The 19,963-nt window shown below is 41.2% G+C and overlaps 1 protein-coding gene across 1 annotated transcript in view; it reads left to right on the top strand.

Moving 5' to 3' along the window:
* srcin1b (SRC kinase signaling inhibitor 1b) overlaps positions 1 to 19,111 on the top strand; it is a 44,903-nt gene extending 25,792 nt beyond the window's left edge. Inside the window, exons 8-20 of the mRNA XM_068306174.1 lie at positions 18 to 107; positions 613 to 653; positions 992 to 1,015; positions 2,900 to 3,060; positions 3,271 to 3,446; positions 3,568 to 3,698; positions 5,528 to 5,675; positions 6,085 to 6,382; positions 6,537 to 6,882; positions 6,986 to 7,128; positions 7,469 to 7,618; positions 10,457 to 10,594; positions 15,840 to 19,111. Of these exons, the coding sequence (XP_068162275.1) occupies positions 18 to 107; positions 613 to 653; positions 992 to 1,015; positions 2,900 to 3,060; positions 3,271 to 3,446; positions 3,568 to 3,698; positions 5,528 to 5,675; positions 6,085 to 6,382; positions 6,537 to 6,882; positions 6,986 to 7,128; positions 7,469 to 7,618; positions 10,457 to 10,594; positions 15,840 to 15,872 (1,879 nt within the window). The 3' untranslated portion in view covers positions 15,873 to 19,111. The remainder of the gene's footprint in view (positions 1 to 17; positions 108 to 612; positions 654 to 991; positions 1,016 to 2,899; positions 3,061 to 3,270; positions 3,447 to 3,567; positions 3,699 to 5,527; positions 5,676 to 6,084; positions 6,383 to 6,536; positions 6,883 to 6,985; positions 7,129 to 7,468; positions 7,619 to 10,456; positions 10,595 to 15,839) is intronic.
* The last annotated feature ends 852 nt before the right edge of the window (positions 19,112 to 19,963 follow it).

Here is a 19,963-nt window from a genome sequence, read left to right as displayed (position 1 = left end):
TTGGTGTGTGGATCTAGGGAACGCATGGAAGCCATGGAGAAGCAGATAGCGAGTCTGACCGGGCTGCTGCAGAGAGTTCTGAGCAGAGCGCCTGAGGCTGAGAGCCCGTAAGACACACACACACATGCACACACACACACGCACGCACGCACGCATGCATGCACGCACGCACACACACACACACACACACACAAACACACACACTTTGTAAACATTTCGAAGAGTCAAGGTAATTTACTGTTTGTGCAACAATGGATTTCTCATTGAAATGAAGGTTTGTAACAGCGTTTTAATCTAATCCTTATTTTCCACCTCGAGTACGACATAGATTTTACTTTTTATGTGGTCCTACACACCAAGTGGAACATTTACTGCTCTCAAAACTAGCAGAATATGGATATAGGCGTAAAGCCAAAGTGTTGATACCCTAAATCACACGTCGCTGGTGAACAAAATGGGTTACGATTCATGTCAAAACTTTAATTGATCCTTAACACACCAGAGGAGGGCCCTCTGAGTATAGCTGCACGCCTTTTTCACCATACAGCAGTAATTTGTCAGCAGCTAAGTCGATAGTGTGTTCTGACTTTAAGTCATACTTTCCTCTTCTAGGGAGAAGATCGAGTCAGCCAGTGACTGCTCAGGAACTGACAGTAAGTGCTGTGCCCCCCCCCCCCCCAACACACACACACACACACACACACACACACACTCACACACACACACACACACACACACACACACTAACAAAAGAGACAAATGATTTCCTATCACTACCTGTCACCGCTCCCCACTATTGCCTGTTTGATAGTCATTTAAATTGGTTCTACTTCCTCTCACGGTGCTGCTTCCGTTTTATTTTCTCTGCACAATTCCTGAAGTGCTTCATACGTAATCACAATGGCTGACTGCAGGCTTCTTCACACTGTGCTTGCTGGCTTTTCCTGCTTTGTAACCGGTGCCCATGCTTTTTTTTTTTTTTTTTTTTTAGCTGGACGAACTAAAAAAAAGAAAGGTAGCTATGTATTCCTGTCTTGCACCCGTTCCCGTGTGCTTTCCCCGTATGTTCGTTATTTGGATCCTCATGAGCGTCCAAAAAATGTGTGTGTGTGTGTGTGTGTGTCATCTTAAAGGACAACACAAGAGTGTATGTCCTTCCAGTTTTGCATTTTTTTCTGTCCTTTGAGTTATATAAATTCTGCAACAAATCCACATTATGTCTGGAATTCTCTTCTTAAGTTATATTTGGTCATCAGACATGTTCAAAAAGTCAAGTGAACTTTCAAAAAATTGTTGGCGCCCTCAAAAAGACTTGCTCCGATAAGGAAAATTGCTCTTACCACATATTTCTCATCGAACTGCATATTTTTAAAAGCTGAATACGGCCTGACTGAATTGATTTCAGGGCTCAGTTTGAACTGCCCTTTCTTAGAGGCATCCTATAGTGTGAGTTTCTTGTTATCTCTTCAATACTATTAAACTATCTGACATGTCACACTTAACCTTTACATTACTTTAAAGATGTTGCAACGAAGAGTATCAGCTAAAATGAAAGGAAAGGTGTACAAAACTGTGGTGAGACCAGCGGTGTTGTTTGGTCTAGAGACATTGTCACTGAGGAAAAGACAGGAGACAAAGCTGGAGGTAGCAGAGATGAAGATGCTGAGGTTCTCTCTGGGAGTGACCAGGAAGGATAGGATCAGGAATGAGTACATCAGAGGGACAGCACATGTTAGAGGTTTTGGAGATAAAGTCAGAGAGGCCAGACTGAGATGGTTTGGACATGTCCAGAGGACAGGGCTAGATGGAGGAAATTGATTCGCTGTGGCAACCCCTGAAGGGAAAAGCCGAAAGGAAAAGAAGAGAAGAAGAAAGATGTTGGAACTTTTTGCGGTAGTTTTATGTTGCTGGAATGAATTTCTATTTCAGTTAAGGTTAATAGATTTCTTTTCATCCTGAAAAACCTGTGACTTCTGCTCCTTCTTTTTCATCTTTTAATTTCTGATGAGATTCTTAACTACCTGCCAGGATAATGGGAGTATATATTTTCAGTCAAATGGAATAAAATTGTTATCTTACTGTTGAATTCAGAGCATTCCTCTCATTTATTTGGACCAGTGAGGCAGCAGAAAATCAGAAAGTGTGGGGGGACTGCCAGGGACTCCTCTAAACCTGTCTTAAACTAGGGAGAAATGAGGCTTTAACACTGGCTTCAAATCAAGTTTCTAGGACATGCTGCAGCTAAAGAAGTCATCTCTCTGTCTGCAGAGGTGCTTTTTGGTATCACCCTCAGAGGATGTCTTGGTCTGGTGTCGACAGAGGAGTCTTGCTCTTGAGAAAAGCAGTCTTAAAATGCAGTTTTTCAATTTGCTATCTATTGATTATCTAGTTATTTTCCCCTTTGTCTCATTCTGCATGATGTGTGTGACAACACCTTTATAAATGTCACAGCTGTCATTTCAGACGGTTGGCTCCTAAGAAACATCCATCCATACAAGCTGTCTGGGAACTCTTAAATCGTAAGAGTTACTTGGATAAAGTGAAAATTATGTTTTTCACTTCTGATCTTGCCTCTTGTTGCTGTTTATCATTGTTAAGTCCACGTAAGACTGCAATCTCCACCTTTTACCTAGAGCACAGATAGAACTTGTCCTGAACTGATGTTGCCAAATCCTCAACCATACAATCCTCTGTTTGATTGTTGGACGTTGGAGATCATGAGAGTCAAACCATTGGGGATTTGGCTTCTGTAGAATTTTAGTTTCTCTAATTTTTTTTTTTTTTTGGTTCTTCTGATTTTTCTATTAAGGACAATTTCTATCAGTTCCACTATGGTTTGACGAAACCCAAGATGAAACTAAAGGAGAACTGAATTTAGATTCTCCTTTTCATTGGGCAGTTTTGACACCGTCTGCTCCCTTGGCCCTGATGCCACCTCCGCCCTCGGGGGTCAACCAGCCTGTGTCGGTGTCCCGTCTCCAGATGCAGCTCCACCTACAAGGTCTGCAGCAGAACACCAACGCACTGCGCAAACAACTCTCGCAGCTACGCAACATGCAGGTGTGTGCAGAGCTGAAGTTCAGGTCTGCTTTTATGCATTTATAATGAAGAGTTTAGCTTAGCCTTTATTTTTACAGCATTTTCAAAGAATGCAAAATTATGCAAAAAGCTTCATCTTGTGTTTGAGATTGTAGAAATGATCATCTAGTGTGTTTCAATTTGTCCTTTGAAGACTTTCTGACAGCTGAGACGAATCATGTGACTTTGCAGTTGGAGAACCAGGACTCGGTTCTGTCCCTGCTGAGGCAAACCGAGTCAGAGCTGAGCCTGATGATGCTGGACGCCACCCGCACACAGGAGGACCCACTCCAGAGACAGCGCCTCCTAGTGGAGGAGGAGAGACTGAAGTACCTCAACCAGGAGGAGCTGCTCATCCAGCAGCTGCAGTGAGTTCAGAGTGTGATTCATTTCTGAATAGAACCCAGTCAGGAGGTGGGACACTCAAGGTGTATTTGGTATTGGGGGAGGACGGATGTACAGTATTGACATGAACCTGGTCCCTCACAGTGATCTGGAGAAGTCAGTGGAGGAGCTGCAGAGGAACTCGTCTGTTAACCACGGCCTGGTGACGGAGCAGGACGTGGAGCAGAAGAGCAAAGAGCTGAGGGTGCTGGGAGAGACTCTCACTGAACTCAAAAGTAAGTGTCGCCTCCCGTGCGTCTTTGTTCGGCAGTTGGTATGCTTCCCTCGTAGCTGTACCCACTTGGAGGCATTTTTCAAAATCAAGCTTTATCTTTGTAAGCTGTTTATTTAAGAAGTTTGTCAGCAGGAACCTCAGTAGGAACCAGTGAACTTGGAGCTGAGAGACTGCCTGGAGGATTTACAGATTTTTTTGAGTGTGTGTGTGCGTGTGTGTCTTTTGATGGGGTTGAGTGTTTCCCCTAGACAAGTTGTTTGGCCTGGTGGCGGGTATCTTTTATTCTTGGAATAGCAGGCCAAATGTGTAGCAGGACCTGCTACACATTTGATGATATGTTTTGTATTCTTCTGATACTGTTCTTGACTTGATGCGTCTTGTTTAAAAGAGGGTTACATTTTCCTTGAAGTCTTTGGTTTCCAGAAATGGGTTTTGCTGACTCATATTGTCCAGTTTATCTGGGAAACAACTGTGTCATAATCCGTCTTCCGAGAGTTCTAACAGACTGTTGTTTTTTTTCCTTCTGCACTGAAGAGACAGTTTTGTCTACGTTGGTTCGATTTTGAATACTGAAACACAGAGAATTCATTTTGTCATTCTGCAGATGTTCCTCCTGCTGCTCAGCAAGCAGCTCCTTTAGTACCTTAATCTGGACACATTGCACCTTCTCATACTCACCTCACCTGCTTGTCCCTTTTAAGGGACAAGCTGTTGGCTTTGGTTCACATTTGATGTCCTGCACTGGTTGTCCTTTTGTGTCTTGTATCTCCACGAGGCCCATTTCAGTACACAGACTGTCGTTTAGATTCTTTGCATCTTTCTGCGTTCGCTCTTGCACCATGATTTATTTTTAGTGGAATCTTGACTCTATTCTCTTTTTTCAAACCCTCTTCAAGAACTTGCGCTCTCTTTTCCTTCTCCAGGGTCTGTTCAAGATTAACTGTTCCTTTTTTCCTCTCTAGGGCCTTCTTTTCTCTAGATAGGTTGTGTTATGCATCTAGTTTGCTCAAAATATTTCTTTTTATAGTATTTTGTTTTTTTTCAGTTATACACATTCTTTCTTGTTGTACATATTTATCCATCTTAGTTTAATTATTGCTGTATATTCCAGTGTGGTTACCAAGGTTACGTTACTGTATGATAATCTTAACACTTACTGACATTACTCCAATCACTGAAATGGTCTGAAAATTAGCCAGACACCAAAAAAAAGAGAAAAATGCAGATTAATCTGTCCAAGTGTGATACTGATGACGTACTTTCACAGGTCATACTGATATCAGTATTGACAAGTCACAGATGAATTATTTATGAATCTCTGACTGAAATCAATTTTCATGAGGTTTCAGGTTTCAGGTGGCCACCCTGACCCACGTGCTTGCAGACTCTCTTTTGAATATTAAGGAGTAATTCCTACGCTCTCTTGGTGGCTCATTTTAATAATGTGTGGACCGATTGCTACAGTGTCCTTGTCTACCACCTAATAATGCATCAGTGTGCTTTGATTCGCCGTTTGATTGGCAAGTGGAGACTTTCCAGAACAGCTGAGCGTCCAACAATTCAAATTCTGGCAGCAAACCATCCTCACATCCACCCACAGATGAGCGCAGACTTTGTTTATGTTAGTGCGCCTCCAGCTTGCCCCTCCTTCTCATTTGGCCGCCATCCACTCAATCCATCTTTGGAATGTGACAGGGGCTTCAAACACATACGATAGAAACAGCATCCTCCCTCTCCGCCCCCGTTCTTCCACACATCATTATCTCAGCTTATCCCTCTAATATCAAACTTTCTCTCTTCATCCATCATTCCATTCCTTCCCCCATGCAGACCAGTTTCCCAGCCTGCAGAGTAAAATGCGAGTGGTGCTGAGGGTTGAGGTGGAGGCTGTTAAGTTTCTGAAAGAGGAGCCTCACCGCCTGGACGCCCTGCTGAAGCGCTGCAACACCATGACTGATGCACTCAGCACACTCCGAAGGTATGAATATCAAACACTCCTTAGTTTCCCGAGACAATTTTCTGTTTTTTTCTTCGATGCTTCCAAAGTATTGTGGAAGTTTTTTGCCATACCACATAGATTCCTTGACATGTTTATTTGTTTGCACAATGAATTCCATTTAATACCTTCTGCATGGCGATTATATTTTCACCTTAGTCTGTTTGTTTATTGGTTAGTTGAATTGTCAGAAGGATTGATAATATCTACTACACAGATTTCCATGAATTTCTCTTTCTTTTTCTTCTTAGTATTGTTTAATTTGGCAAAGCATCATTTTTGTGCATTTCTTTTATTCCTCTAGTTTCTGAGTGTCTTTTCTAACACAGTCCAGGACCTTCCTGTTGTCCTGTCTGCATCGCAGTTTCTTGCATTTCTTGCATATGTACAGACAAGTCACAGAAGGTGTGTGGAAAAGCCCTGAAGATCTCACCAGCCAATCACAGAAGAGAGTGGAGGACGTGAGCCGCAGCACTGACCTGGATATCCTGAACAGTCCTCCTCTCAGCCTCACTGACCTGACCACTAGTGCTGGCCTGGCCAACTGGATGCCGGTGTCCGCTGGCGATGCAGACGCCTTGGGCCCCGAGCAAGACATCCAGCCCTCGATGACTTACAGAAACCGGGTTCTGGATGAGCTGCCAAGTCGACGTCTGGCTGATAAATCAGTGTCGGCAGAAGTCAGACTGGTAAACAACTGTTGGTTTATGCACATCTGTCTTCACTTTCACTACTGCACTGAATTCCCATTATGCATGCATGAAAGTACTCTAACTATTTATCCCAACCTTGCCTGTTTGCATGCTGCATCATCATTTGTCTATATCTCTCTGCATATCTCAGGCAGCAGAGCGGGACTGGGAGGAAAAGCGTGCCAGCTTGACCCAGTTCAGCGCCCAGGACATCAATCGCTTGCTGGAAGAGACCCAGGCGGAGCTGATGAAGGCTATCCCGGACCTGGACTTTGCTGCCAGGCATATCAACAAGCCAGCAGTGCCCCCCAAGCCCCAGATCTCCATACCAATAACCTCCACCATGGTTACTTCTCCAGCAGCTGGAACCACTGGGACCACATCCTCAACTACCACCTCAACCACCACACCCAGTGGGGAACAGCTGCCTGGGAAAGTGCAGCTGGCTGCCCAGAAGCTGAACAACATGGAGGGGGCCAGTTTACATCGAGGGTCTGGTGAGTCTTCCTTATTTTTATCACTTACTTATTTTTACTTTATAAAGGTATTTTGGTAATTTTTTATGATGCAGAATTCTAAATTTATGTCCTGTGTTCACAGTGGATCTCAACGTGGCTAGGTATCGTACGGAAAAACCCTCCAAGTCTCCGCCTCCACCACCACCTCGCCGAAGTTTCCCTTCTGCACACGGCCTCACCACCAATCGCACCGGAGAGGTCATTCTCACCAACAAGAATCTGAAGGCAAGTTGCTCTCAGGACAGTTTTAAGTGAGCTAGACTGATAAATTACTGGCTTATGGACTTGTTTGTATGTTATCATTATATCTGGAGACCAAAAAGAACTATCTCTCATCTGGCAGTAAAAGTTTATGGAGCCATTTGTCAGTAATGCTTATTCTAACCTTATTTTCACTGTGATTTTTTTTGTCTTTGGCAATTTTCGAACAAGTTTTCATGTTTTAAAGTTGTAAAGTTTGTATTTAAATAAGGAGCATCCTGCTGACTCATGAAGTATGAGTCATTCCTCTACCTGTAGGAGCTCCAACTTCTAGAAATTTGACGTCTTTATTGTTCCTTTTAAGATGGATGACGATGGTGACATGCCTAAAACCCTAGTGAAGCTGAGAAGGACCCCGTTGGACACCCCTCGACCCGCCTCAACGCCGCCCGTGATTGCAGCGTCGGCCATCCAAGATGATGACGAGGAGGAGAGGATCATTGCTGAGCTGGAGGTACGACCGTTGGGTTATTGGTGTTTTATTTGGTTTAATCATTACATTACCTGCTTGTGTTGCTCGTACCAATTTTAAAAGCCTGTCACATTCTTCCATACAACAACCTCGGATCAAAGGTATTTCAGAGAATGCCTGTAAAAGATTGTAAAAAACGGCGCAGAACCCCATCAAAGGCCACCCCCATCCCTGCTTGTACCTTGGGCAGAAAGGTAAACCCTCCACCAGCCCTCTCCATCTACCACATCTGTGGATTTTCCCTTTGCTGCTGCTGCTGACATCCTTATTTACCTTCCATCTCAACCTTTTAAAATACCACGGGGCTGTCTGCTTTCATCTTAAAATCTTCTTCTCCTTTCGGCTTTTTCCCTTCAGCGGTCGCCACAGTGAATCAGGTGCCTCTATCTAACCCTGTCTGCTGCATCCTCTTCTCTCACACCAACTACCTTCATGTCCTCTTTCACTACATCCATAAACCTCCTCTTTGGTCTTCCTCTAGGCCTCCTGCCTGGCAGTTCAAAAGTCAGCATCTTTCTACCAATATATTCACTATCTCTCCTCTGGACATGTCCAAACCATCTCAGTCTAGCCTCTCTGACTTTGTCTCCAAAACCTCTAACATGTGCTGTCCCTCTGATGTACTCATTCCTGATCCTATCCTTCCTGGTCACTCCCAGAGAGAACCTCAGCATCTTCATCTCTGCTTCCTCCAGCTCTGTCTCCTGTCTTTTCAGTGACACTGTCTCTAGACCAAACAACATCGCTGGTCTCACCACAGTTTTGTACACCTTTCCTTTCATTTCAGCTGAAACTCTTCTATCACACATCACACCTGACACTTTCCTCCACCCGTTCCATCCTGCCTGTACACACTTCTTCACCTCTTTTCCACACTCTCCATTGCTCTGCACTGTTGATCCTAAGTACTTAAAATCCTCCACCTTCTTGATCTCTTCTCCCTGTAACCTCACTCTTCCACTTGGGTCCCTCCCATTCACACACATGTACTCTGTCTTACTGCGGCTAACCTCCATTCCTCTCCTTTCCAGGACAAACCTCCACCTCTCTAGCTTCTCCTCCACCTGTTCCCTGCTCTCACTACAGATCACAATGTCATCTGCAAACATCATAGTCCATGGGGATTCCTGTCTAACCTCGTCTGTCAGCCTGTCCATCACCATAGCGAACAAGAAGGGGCTCAGAGCTGATCTCTGATGCAGTCCCACCTCCACCTTGAACTCCTCTTCACACCTACAGCACACCTCACCACTGTCTTACAGTCCTCATACATGTCCTGCACCGCTCTAACATACTTCTCTGCCACTCCAGACTTCCTCATACAATACCACGGTTCCTCTCTGGGCACCCTGTCATAAGCTTTCTCCAGATCTACAAAAACACAATGCAGCTCCCTCTGGCCTTCTCTGTACTTCTCTATCAACATCCTCAAAGCAAATACTGCATCTGTAGTACTCTTTTTTGGCATGAAACCACACTGCTGCTCACAAATGCTCACTTCTGCCCTTAGTCTAGCTTCCACTACTCTCTCCCATAACTTCATTGTATGGCTCATCAGCGTTATTCCTCTGTAGTTACCACAACTCAGTACGTCTCCCTTGTTTTTAAAAATGGGCACCAGCACACTACTCCTCCATTCCTCAGGCATCTTCTCACTATCTAAGATCCTGTTGAACAACCCAGTCAGAAACTCTACTGCCACCTCTCCTAGACACTTAAAAACCTCCACAGGTATATCATCAGGACCAACTGCCTTTCCACTCTTCATCCTCTTCAATGCCTTCCTCACTTCATCCTGACTAAACTTTGCTAATGCTACTGCTCTCATCTTAATATGATCTGTGTGAACTTTATTCATTCCCTCCATTAACTACCGCTGTAATATTCTAAACATTCAACCTTGTTACTGATGGTGTGGTGAGTCATCGACTGACGCAGATGATTTATTTAGTTGTTTTTTTTTGCTTGCCAATGCGAGCATTTGTCTGCAGCTCCAGTGACATATTCAGCTGAGCAAAGAGGTCTTGCTTTTGTTAACATTATCACACATCAGTGTCAAGATAAAGGGCAGTGAGAGGAAGGCAAGGAGAGGATCTGAGCTTCAGAGCTGCAGACAGAAATGCTTCTCAGAAAGATGTTTTTTTTAACCTGCAGGTTTTTAGTATTCACAAGCAGTTTATTCTCTGAAGAAATTCGAGCCACTGCACTAAGTCTACAGCTCTTGCCAGCAGTGATTTATATCAGCACAACAAAACAATGTCTCGATCTATTATTGATCATTAAAACAATATTTTCCATGATAGACCATTTTTCATTTTTATGCGCAGTGTTTGAATTCATGACCAGTCAGAAAAGTGGGGTTTTCTGTTATCGAGCATCTCTTTCATGTGCTTATTTGCACAATAATAAAAAAACAAATATGAAAAGTCAGACTAAATTCCCAATAGGTAAAAAAAGAAAAGAAATAGCTTTAATAACGTATCTGGAAAGCCAAGACGTTCTATATGGCATCAACAAAATCAGATTTAAGGAAGAAAATAACTGCAGGAACTGATTTGTGTTTGTTATTTATATCAATAAATATATTTTAAACAAAGAATGGAAATAAAAAACATGCATCAATAAAACTGGCCAGGGAAGCCTTTTGACATCAGAGGAGAAAGATGATTAACTTTTATAATTGAAACCATTGATAAATCGTACTTCACTGAGCACAGGAGCTGCAGGCACCAGAGGCATGTGTCTGAATGGAACCTGCAGCACAGCAACTCAAATTTAATGGACGCCCTACTAACATTTATTTTCTCCTGAATCTCACAGAACAGCACTAACTCTCCGGTACCGATTAAGGGCCCCACGGTCGCAGCCAGGCTCAAACACCTGCAACAAGGCAGCCTGGAGAGGCCCAAAACCCGCAAGCAGAAGGAGGATTTTCCCAAAGTCCAGGGCCAGCAGCAGGTATTCCACTTCTAAACCTCCACCTCTGACGCTTCATCTGCCTCTCTTCTCTGCTGTCCCTTCCATGGAAGTTTCAACTGCGACTTCTGCAAGACAAACTGTATAGCAGACCGTAGATAATGCAAAGACTAGAGGGGGAGCTGTCTACAAAAACCTTGATTTTTAACAGTTCTTGATGTGCGTTTTGAGTTACTGGATCAAGTTTTTGTTGTATGGGTATGTCGATGTCTTGATTTCATGAGGAAGGTCTTGCTGGTACTTGTTGCTGATTAAACTAGCTTTATTAGAATAGATCTATACATTATTCATCCTCCATTTTGCCACAATATCAGTAATGCCACGGAAGTATTTCAAAGTCGATGATGGTGATGCCTCACCAGGATCCAGCCATGTATTTTTTTAACAAATCCTCATCTCTCTCTTTGCTCATCCAATAATTACCTCATGCTGCATATTCTACATCACCCATCCCTTACATCTCTAGGTAGTGCTGCAGCAGTTGCACAGTATTTCAGTACATTGGCCTGGCTGGAAATGAAAAGACTGAAAGGTCCACATTCCAGCCAAAATGCCACACCATTATACTGGCTTACTCAGAATTGCCTTTTAACAGCTCTAATGCTACGATTTATTATGCAAGACGACAAGAGTGAAGCACAAGGTGCAAGGTTACCTGAAAAGCTGTTTTTGTCGACATGCTTTTCACTTTAATGAGTGCAATAAAAAAACTTATTGTAGAAAGTAGAAGAGAGGAAGAGAAGCTCTGCTGAGGACAAGAAGACTGACTGAGGCGACAAAGGATAAATTAGGTTTATATAGAAGTCAAAGCTGAAACGATATAAATTGTATAAATGTAGTAAATTATGAAATGAAATGACATTAACTTGTAGCATTCCCTTTTATCTGAATTTCATATATATTCATATTTAACATATTTCACATATTCATATATAAATTTCTGAACCTCAAAGAATGAACAATTATGCCGGAATCTCTAAATTTTATAAAGCTTTTAAAAATTGCACACATTTCTCCTGAGAACTTTGGTTATCAGTGTCAAAAATTTAAAATCTTGTGTACGCAAATTTCACAATTTAGTTTTGAAGTCAATATAAAATTCACTGTAATTCAATTATGGCCATTCCAACAAGCTGGAAGAATAAACTCTTAAAAGCTTTTAAAAGCAGCCATAAAAACAAAAAAACATAAACAAAAAAGTTGACTTGTATCTCTCAGGATAAGAACTCAGGATAGGAGCCACGCTGTCATGCGTCAGATTGGTATGTACAATAAACAAACTGGCCAATCAGAGTCGAGTAAATTAAAGGAGATGAGGGAGACGTCTGACTGCGTGGACAGGAGGTTGAACTCTGTATTTGGCAGATTTATTCTGAAGCCTTTTAGATGTGAAGCTTCACTCGTTTTATGTCCCGCTGCAGACGCCCTAAACCGCCCCTGACCTGCTCAATGGAGCAGCCTTGACCCGTCCTCTGAAAAGAGAAAATGTTAACACATTCCCCTCTCAGTAACATCCTCCCAGAATCTTCAGTTTTTTTGCTGTGTTTGGATCAGTTTCAGAAATCTATTTGGATTAATTCATGAATTTACTTTTAAAACCATATGTTTGGTTTTTTTCTTTTCTTTTCTTTACGGTTCTGTGCTCTCCCCACCCTCGGCCTACAGGCAGCAGGAGCGCAGGCATATTTAGAGATTTATCCTTGATGTGTGGGGTTACGACTCCCCAGAAATGACAGCAGCTTTGACATCAGCTTCCAGGAATCAGAACAGCAGTTAACACATGCGAACGCAGCTGACCTGCACTTGACCTGGAGGTGTCATCTGGGCAGGATTAGCATTCGTAGCTGGTCGTGTCTCCTGCTGCTCTAGATATTAAAAATAACAGAAGGTTAGCGTCTATAAAATCCTTTAAAGGTCAACAATCGAATGAAGTTTCCTCTTTGTTTTGATTTAAAATGTTTTATTTATGTTAAAACAGAAAAAAATTCTTTAGGTATCCGTTTACATCATGACGAGATATAACCCAGTGTAGAAAAATTAATGTAAAGTTTTGTGATATATAGTAATATAGGTGCCCAAAGGAGACAAATGCTGCCACCAAATTATTTCAGTTTTTTCAGCTGCGATAATTTTTAATTTTTCACCCATTTTCCAATGAATGATGCAGGAAACGCATCACGAAAGATTGTTTAAGGATCAGCAGACATGATTCCACGTCCGGATATTTAACCTGAAGCCATTAGCGTCCATTTAGAAGACTATGTTCCCAAAAAATTGCATAAATTATTATATCTTACCTTTCCCAATTTTAGTGTGTGTGAATCTATTTTTCCAGACATGCAACACACCTACTGTTTATTTCCCAGTTTGACACTTAAGTTGCTACTTGGCTGCACCAGCGACTTGGGTGGTGCACCCGCCTGTTTGTCTCGCCACAAGTGTGGGGGTCCCCCTTTCAACAACCCAGCCCACCATCACCGTGTCACCACAAACTGTTTTCTTCTTTTATTGTCGAGTCGAAGCTGTAGCTGTTGTCAGGCTTGGATTCTTCCTCCTTCTACACCTTCTTCCAACACAGATACAGACAATATGAACGTTTGGAAGCCATGAAAAGCTCTTTGAGTGCGTTCCACTCTTCATTTATTCAGGCTGTTAATCCTCGGATGTCTGCCAAGAATCCATCTTTATCCAAGCAGCGGAGACGACTGACACATTTCACTGATTCTGCCACTCAATGCAGACACATTACTGCCCTCCACGGACTTTACTTCAAATGGTTATTACCATTTGTCATGACTTAAGTCTCATTTTGGTATATTTGGTTAGTGTTAATATTATTGTAACAGCCAAATTAATAACTGAGGAGTAGGGTCAAGAGACGTATTTAATTAAAAGAAAAAATGAAGACAAAAAATAAAATTATGACCTGAACTGGAACATGATGTCACTTTAAAAACTGTTCTAGTTTAATTCCAACACGATCCCAAGCTAATTGTTCGGTTTTGAATTTTGTTGCGTAGGCTGTAAAACCAAAACAATTACCTAAAGGCTCAAAAACTACCCTTGAAGAAAGTAGCCTTTTCACACAGTACACACATAATTCTGATGAAATAGTTTTCTACGTGCAGGGATAATGAAATTATGTTGCCAGAACAGCCTTTTTTAATAAGACCTGATCACCTATTCTGTCCCCAGATCTCAGCGATGTTGTTATAGCTGATACTTTAAGAACAAACATTACAAAAAAAGGAATAAATCTGTATCCTTAGTCCCTATTTCTGTAGTTTTTATCTCTCACCTCGTACTCTGTTCTTTTTTCGAGAAGCGTTCTTAGTGATTTCCCCACAGCGAAGTCAGCGGCTCATTAACTCATCTTCCTGAACACAAATTATTTGTCCTCCCTTTTGCCTCACTGAACATGTGTATGGACAAACCCCCCACCGGTCATGTGTGGCTCCTACATGAGTGATGGGAGGGGAATTGGTGTTGGTTGTACTGTGCCGTTTGTTAGCAGCGGCGGCAGAGAGGCAACGGGACGGTTGGTTTGTTTACTCGCCACATTAACAGGCCTCTGGGACGCCGTGGTGTTCCAGAAAGATCACTTCTTTTCCTCTTTTTTTTTCTGTTCAACCTTTCCCATGTCTCCTTTCCTCGCCTCCTCTCCTTGTTTTCTCCCTTTCCTTCTGCTCTTCTAATTTACCCTTCTCAATTCCTTCTCCCATGTCTTCATACACTCATGTCATCTCATTGTCTCTTTCTCTTTTTCCTCTCCTCTTGCTTAAACACCTTATTCATCTCACCTTTCCTTTTTATTTTACCCCCAGCACCCTTCAATCTTTTTTTGCTTCTTTCTTTTTAAATTTCATGTCTTTGTTGATTCCTGCTTTCCCTTATTTCTTTCATGTCCTCTGCTTGGCGTCCTTTTCCCCATCTTCCTGTGTCCTCCCTAGTCTTCTTCATCTCTCCCCTTGTCTCCTCTCCATGTACGTCCCATTACCTCATTTTCTTGCTTCCCCTGCTCATATTGTCTCCTCGGCTTCCTGCATCTTCTCTGCCTTTTCCCTTTTCCTCTCCTCCTTGTATTTTCTTCTCTCCTCATAACTTAGTACTTCTCATCTCTTTGTTTTCAACATTTGATACTAATTTCTTCCTCTTGCCGTTCCACTTTTGTCCCTGTGTCTTCTACTTCATTTTCTCCTTCTTTTTAAAATATTTTCATCTTGTTTCCCCCACTCCTTATATCCTCTCCTATCCTTGTATCCTCTCCTCCACTTATCTAATCCACTTGCTTCCTCTTTTGTACATCTCTCTTTCCCTCTCCCCTCATCCCAAACCTCCCCCGTCCTCTCCTTTTGTTATATCCTCTCCTCTTCTTGTATTTATTTTTATTCCCCTTCATTCTCTCCTTAACTCTGCCTTCCTTTTTCCTCTGCTCTGTGTTTGTTTCCTTATGTCTTGATTTCTTTCCTTTCCTCCTATCAGACGTATCCTATCTCTTTCTCTTCTCTGTGGTTGACAGGATCCATCTTCCCCTGTCATATACTGTATGTATATACCATCATCCACCCATTCTTTATCTCCCTCCATCCATTTCCTGCTCCCTGAAGAGGAAAAAGGATGGAATAAGGACTTTTTTTTTTGTCCCAGAGCTCTGACAACACAACAGCGCTGTGAACACATCCTTGTGTTTACAGCAATGACTTTCGTCTTCTTCTTCTTCACCTCCTCCTCTTCCTCCTCCTCCTCCTGCTCTTCATCCTCCTGCTCCTCCTCCTCCTCCTCCCATCCACAAGCACAAGGACGATGCATCAAACCCTGACATCCCCAGTGGCCAATCAGGAGATTAAAGATTAGCAGTATTAATAGAGCAGCATTGACTCAGAAGTTTCACAGAAAACCTTGTAACATCTCAGATGAAAGATTTAACAAAAACTTGAAATACATTTGTTTGTTTGTAAATTTTGATTTTTTTCTCTTTTCTCCCCCCCCCACTGCTTCTTGTTTCGTCTTTTTTTCGCTCTCTTAAATTTCCCTCCGCTTGCTTTTTTTGCGGCAGTTCTGAGGTTTTGTCACCGCTGCTTCTTGTGCCACAGTAAAAATGCTGCTCATCTCTCTGGCCGACCACCATCGGCTTTGCTGATATTTCCTCTTCACCGCTTCTTCTTCTCAGATCGTCCTTTCTTTTCCATCTTGCATTTGCTTTCTACATCCTCTGTCTGCTTCTCAGGTCTCTCAGGTCTCAGCTGGACTAAATACGTGAGGAGCAAGTACTCTGATAATTCTGGCTTTGGACTCGGTGCTAGTTCAGACCTTGAAGGCGTGAGATGATGTCATTTGCACACTTTTTTCAGATGTTAAGCTAAAGAGTCAATAGATTATCACATAAGTTACTTAGTTGTGTTCCTCCTTCAATTGTGATTAACACGGCTTTCACCTGCAGTATGAAGCAATGCAGGGATTTCACTTCTATTGTCTGTGATGAAAAATCCATCATCCACCATATCTAACAATCCATCACAATGTGTGTCCCAGTTCCACACTAATTATAAACAGTTATTACCACTTAAAAAAAACACCACATAATTAATATTAATAAGTCAGTGGGGATAGTGGTTACACAACAGACAAAAAATAAAATAAAATACTTCCCAGAGATCTGGCATTTTCTTTTCATTAGTTTAGAAGAGATGGAGTAAAAATCTAGGCAGAAAAAAAACCTCTTACCCAGAAGTAAAAGCATTGATCAGCCATGCGACAGAGTTTTGCTTCAGGAACCAATCAAATCAGAGATTGACAGTGTATAGAAAGAAGTAGTTTGGATATCTCCAGTCATAAATTACTTTCTTCAACTATAATTACAGCAAGTTTAACAGAAGAAAGAGCAAAATTCAGCAGGCTCATGTATTTGATTGGCCAATCCTCGGTCAACTCAGGAAGTTCTTTAAAAAAAAATCAAACATCAAAACCTTTTGTTTACTGTACTCTTGATTAAGTTTGATTTGATTGGCATCTTCACCACATTGATTTTTTTTTCCCCTAATGGAAATAACAGTTGATTTTCAAGTTTGTATGACTCCAATACGAGGGGTGTGTACCAAGAAATAATAATATAAACTTAACTACAACATACACATAAATTTAAAATGCATTGGCCCCTTTTTCTCTTGCACTCAGAGCTTCCTGGAATATTTGCAGCTCTAAGCCTGCTTTTGAAACTTACAGCTTATAGTTTTCATAAACAGCCAGAATGAGAGAGCAGTGCAGATTTTTTTTTTCTTGTATGGTGAAGGTGGCATTTGTTCATCCAGTAACAGAAAATGAACATTTTTGAGATTAACCCTAAACCAGTTCGGGTGAATTGTGAAAGAGTGTCCAGACTTCATCGTCCTGCAGACATTGTGGGCTCATTGCCAGGAAGGTTTTGACCGCTGAATTCTGTCCAATTCTGGCTTTTCATCTAGTCAATAAGGGTCTTAGGCAGATTTTCTGCAGGGAGTTAGAGTGCAGATTAAGCCAGACTGCACTGATAAGATATTTCTTTGTATTATGGACGTGATGCAGAATCATTTTTCTTTTTCATGGCTAAAAAACACTTTCTATGACTTTGTAAAACATCATTAAAATGTTGTTTGATTCATTCAATCCAGAAATAAGGTTCGGTTAAAATGTGAAGCAGAATAATGAAAGGAAGCAGACATGTTTAAAATGTGTTTGAAGATTGTGGTGTCAGCTCAGGTCCACAAAGTTCAGGTGAGTGTTTGGATTGAATTGGGACTGTGGTGGGCTTTAATAGGTTTGCTGGACAGCTTCACCTGTCTAAGGAGATGGTGATTATTGCATATTCCTTGCCTTAGATTCACTGTTCAGCTGCAGCTTCCAGTGGTCGACTGCTTTCTGATTACTGTAGCATTTCTACTGTAACCGTTTTCTGTTATTTCCAGCAATGTAGCACCAATTTAAAAAGTGATCACCTCCTGTTTCTGCAGAGAGAGCCCCATTTTTTGACCACACCTTCTTTTTCTTTGCACTCAGTCACTTACAAGTACAAACTTCATCGTGTGATAATCAATAAATAATGTGTACAATTAGTATGAAACTGGGACACAGATGATATTTACTTTCAAATTCTGTTTGGAGGCTTTCAACCACAGAACTGTGACTAGTTGAGAGGAAGGTTTTTGAGGTGACAAAGGAAACTGTGATGTGAAGCTGATCTGAACTGATAAATAATCCTGCACACAAGCTCTGTGCTGTTTGACTCTTTGCTGGAGGGAAATATTAATCTCATACTGTGAGTGTGTTTTTAAACCCCTGGCAGAAATAAATTACAAACAGCTGTTTCAGTATATAGTGAATACATTTATGGAATGTATTAGTAGTATCAGAAAAAGCATAAAAACTAGATTGAAAGTAGATAAATGCATTTAAAGTATAACCTAAATCACGTCATAGATATATTGTATGTATATTAAATGATCATTTAGTTTTTTTGTTTCAAAGAAATCGCTTTATTACCATGTAAAAAAGAAGAAGTATCATCTATGTTTTATATAATCAAGCTTTTTTTGTATTTTTATACTTGACAAAGAGGATTCATGAGCAAGTAACACGTTTATTCTGTAAATTATTATTTTTCTGTGTTTAAGATTTTCTGTCTTTCTTGCTAACCATTGAAACAAACCATTAAAAACAAAATTTGTTGTATAGAAGACCAGTGAGCCGTGGAAGGTACTCCAGATGTTCGTGACAGACTGACCACATTTATAAAAAGCACATTTCCTTGAAAAACAATCATCTCGCCGATAGGACGTCCCATTTTGTAGCTGTTTCCCTCTATTATAACCGACAATGTACGTACACACAGACAGTTTAAACTCTGTTGATGGTTTCTTGATGAATGTGTGGTTGTTCCATTTGTGGATGTTCAAAAATGTATATAAACTCAAATAATATATTACAAAATGGATTTTACGTGGAAATTTTTTAGACGGACAAACATAATCCAAAATGGCATGCGTACTGTATACATTCCTGAAAATCTGCACGCTGGGTCAACAAAGGTCTCATTTTCTTGTCAATAATTCCGTGTATACCTGTGAGTGTACAATAGAGTTAAAAAAAAGTTGTACAGTAACATAGATTTTTGTATCATGTTCAGGACGGAATAAAAAAAGCCCCTTTTGCTGTGTGAATAAAGAAAAAAGAAATTATTCTAACCACCAAGAAAGATGTTTGAATGATATTGTGTATCAACAAAATAACGTTCCTCCAGTCTGAGAGTGATGCTTGCTGTGTGGGGTAAGTGTTGTTTGTGAATTGTGAAGAATGGTAATCTACTACAAAATCAGTATACTAATAAAAACCAACTAATCAGTGCAAAACATCGCGCAACTTAAATGTATGGAAAGTAGAAGTTGCTGCTTTGTGTGAGAAAAATCAACCGAACAGAAGGTTGCTGCTTTTTGTACGTTCCTGTTGTGTTTTTGTGACAATAAAGGTGACCCTCTTATACATGCTTGCCTCTGAGTGTGAGTCTGTGAATGGTCTGGCATTATTCAATGTTGGGCTTTTTTTTCCTCCTCGCTGTTTGTGTAAGTAATGTATAAGTGCTTTCTTCATGAAAAAATACATAAAATGATAAAATTTTGCCGCCATATTTGTTGCGTTTGATGAAAAACAAAGTAACTCCCACAAGAAAATAGCTCCTTTCTGATTGCAAAGTTTGATAGAATGAACTTATGTATAAGTTAGTGAGATTTTTGTGAGATTTGAAATGTTGCATCCATAACTCGCGTAAAAAGAAGTATGGAAAAGAAATGAATAATTTTAGCATATAACTAACACCCTGAAATCTTTTAAAGGGAACCTGCTCATACTGGCACTGGTCACAAGTTTACCTAATTATTTGAAAACTGCAGCTTATGAAAATCTTTCCACAGGACAAAAGCTGCTTTGAAATGATGCAAATAAATCTTTTAATACCGAGCGCAACAGTTTTAATCAAGTCGACTTTGAAAGCCGCCCCAGGGGACAAACAAATGTCACCGATCATTTTTAAACCTTGCAATGCCTAAAACTAACTAAATATGTGCTCAATTACGTTTGAGCTGTGGCGTAATAAGGTTGGGCAGCATTCATTTAGATTAGATGAAAGTTTAATCAGTCCTGAGGAGAAGCTGTTGCGCTTCCATTAGCGGAGCACAGCGGCGGGAAGATAATAACCGTGTGAGTGAGCTGTAAGATAGGATGGCAATTAGAAACAAGTGGACATCTGCGTTTACAGCACTCCGTGTGTGAGAGCGTCCAGATGTTAATGGATGAAAGAAAAAACCTGAGTAAACAGGAAGATGC

Source organism: Antennarius striatus, chromosome 21 (genome assembly GCF_040054535.1).
Source record: "Antennarius striatus isolate MH-2024 chromosome 21, ASM4005453v1, whole genome shotgun sequence".
NCBI classification, from domain to species: domain Eukaryota; kingdom Metazoa; phylum Chordata; class Actinopteri; order Lophiiformes; family Antennariidae; genus Antennarius; species Antennarius striatus.
The sequence above is the reverse complement of the archived record's forward strand: the minus strand, read 5'-3'. Positions and strand labels throughout refer to the sequence as shown.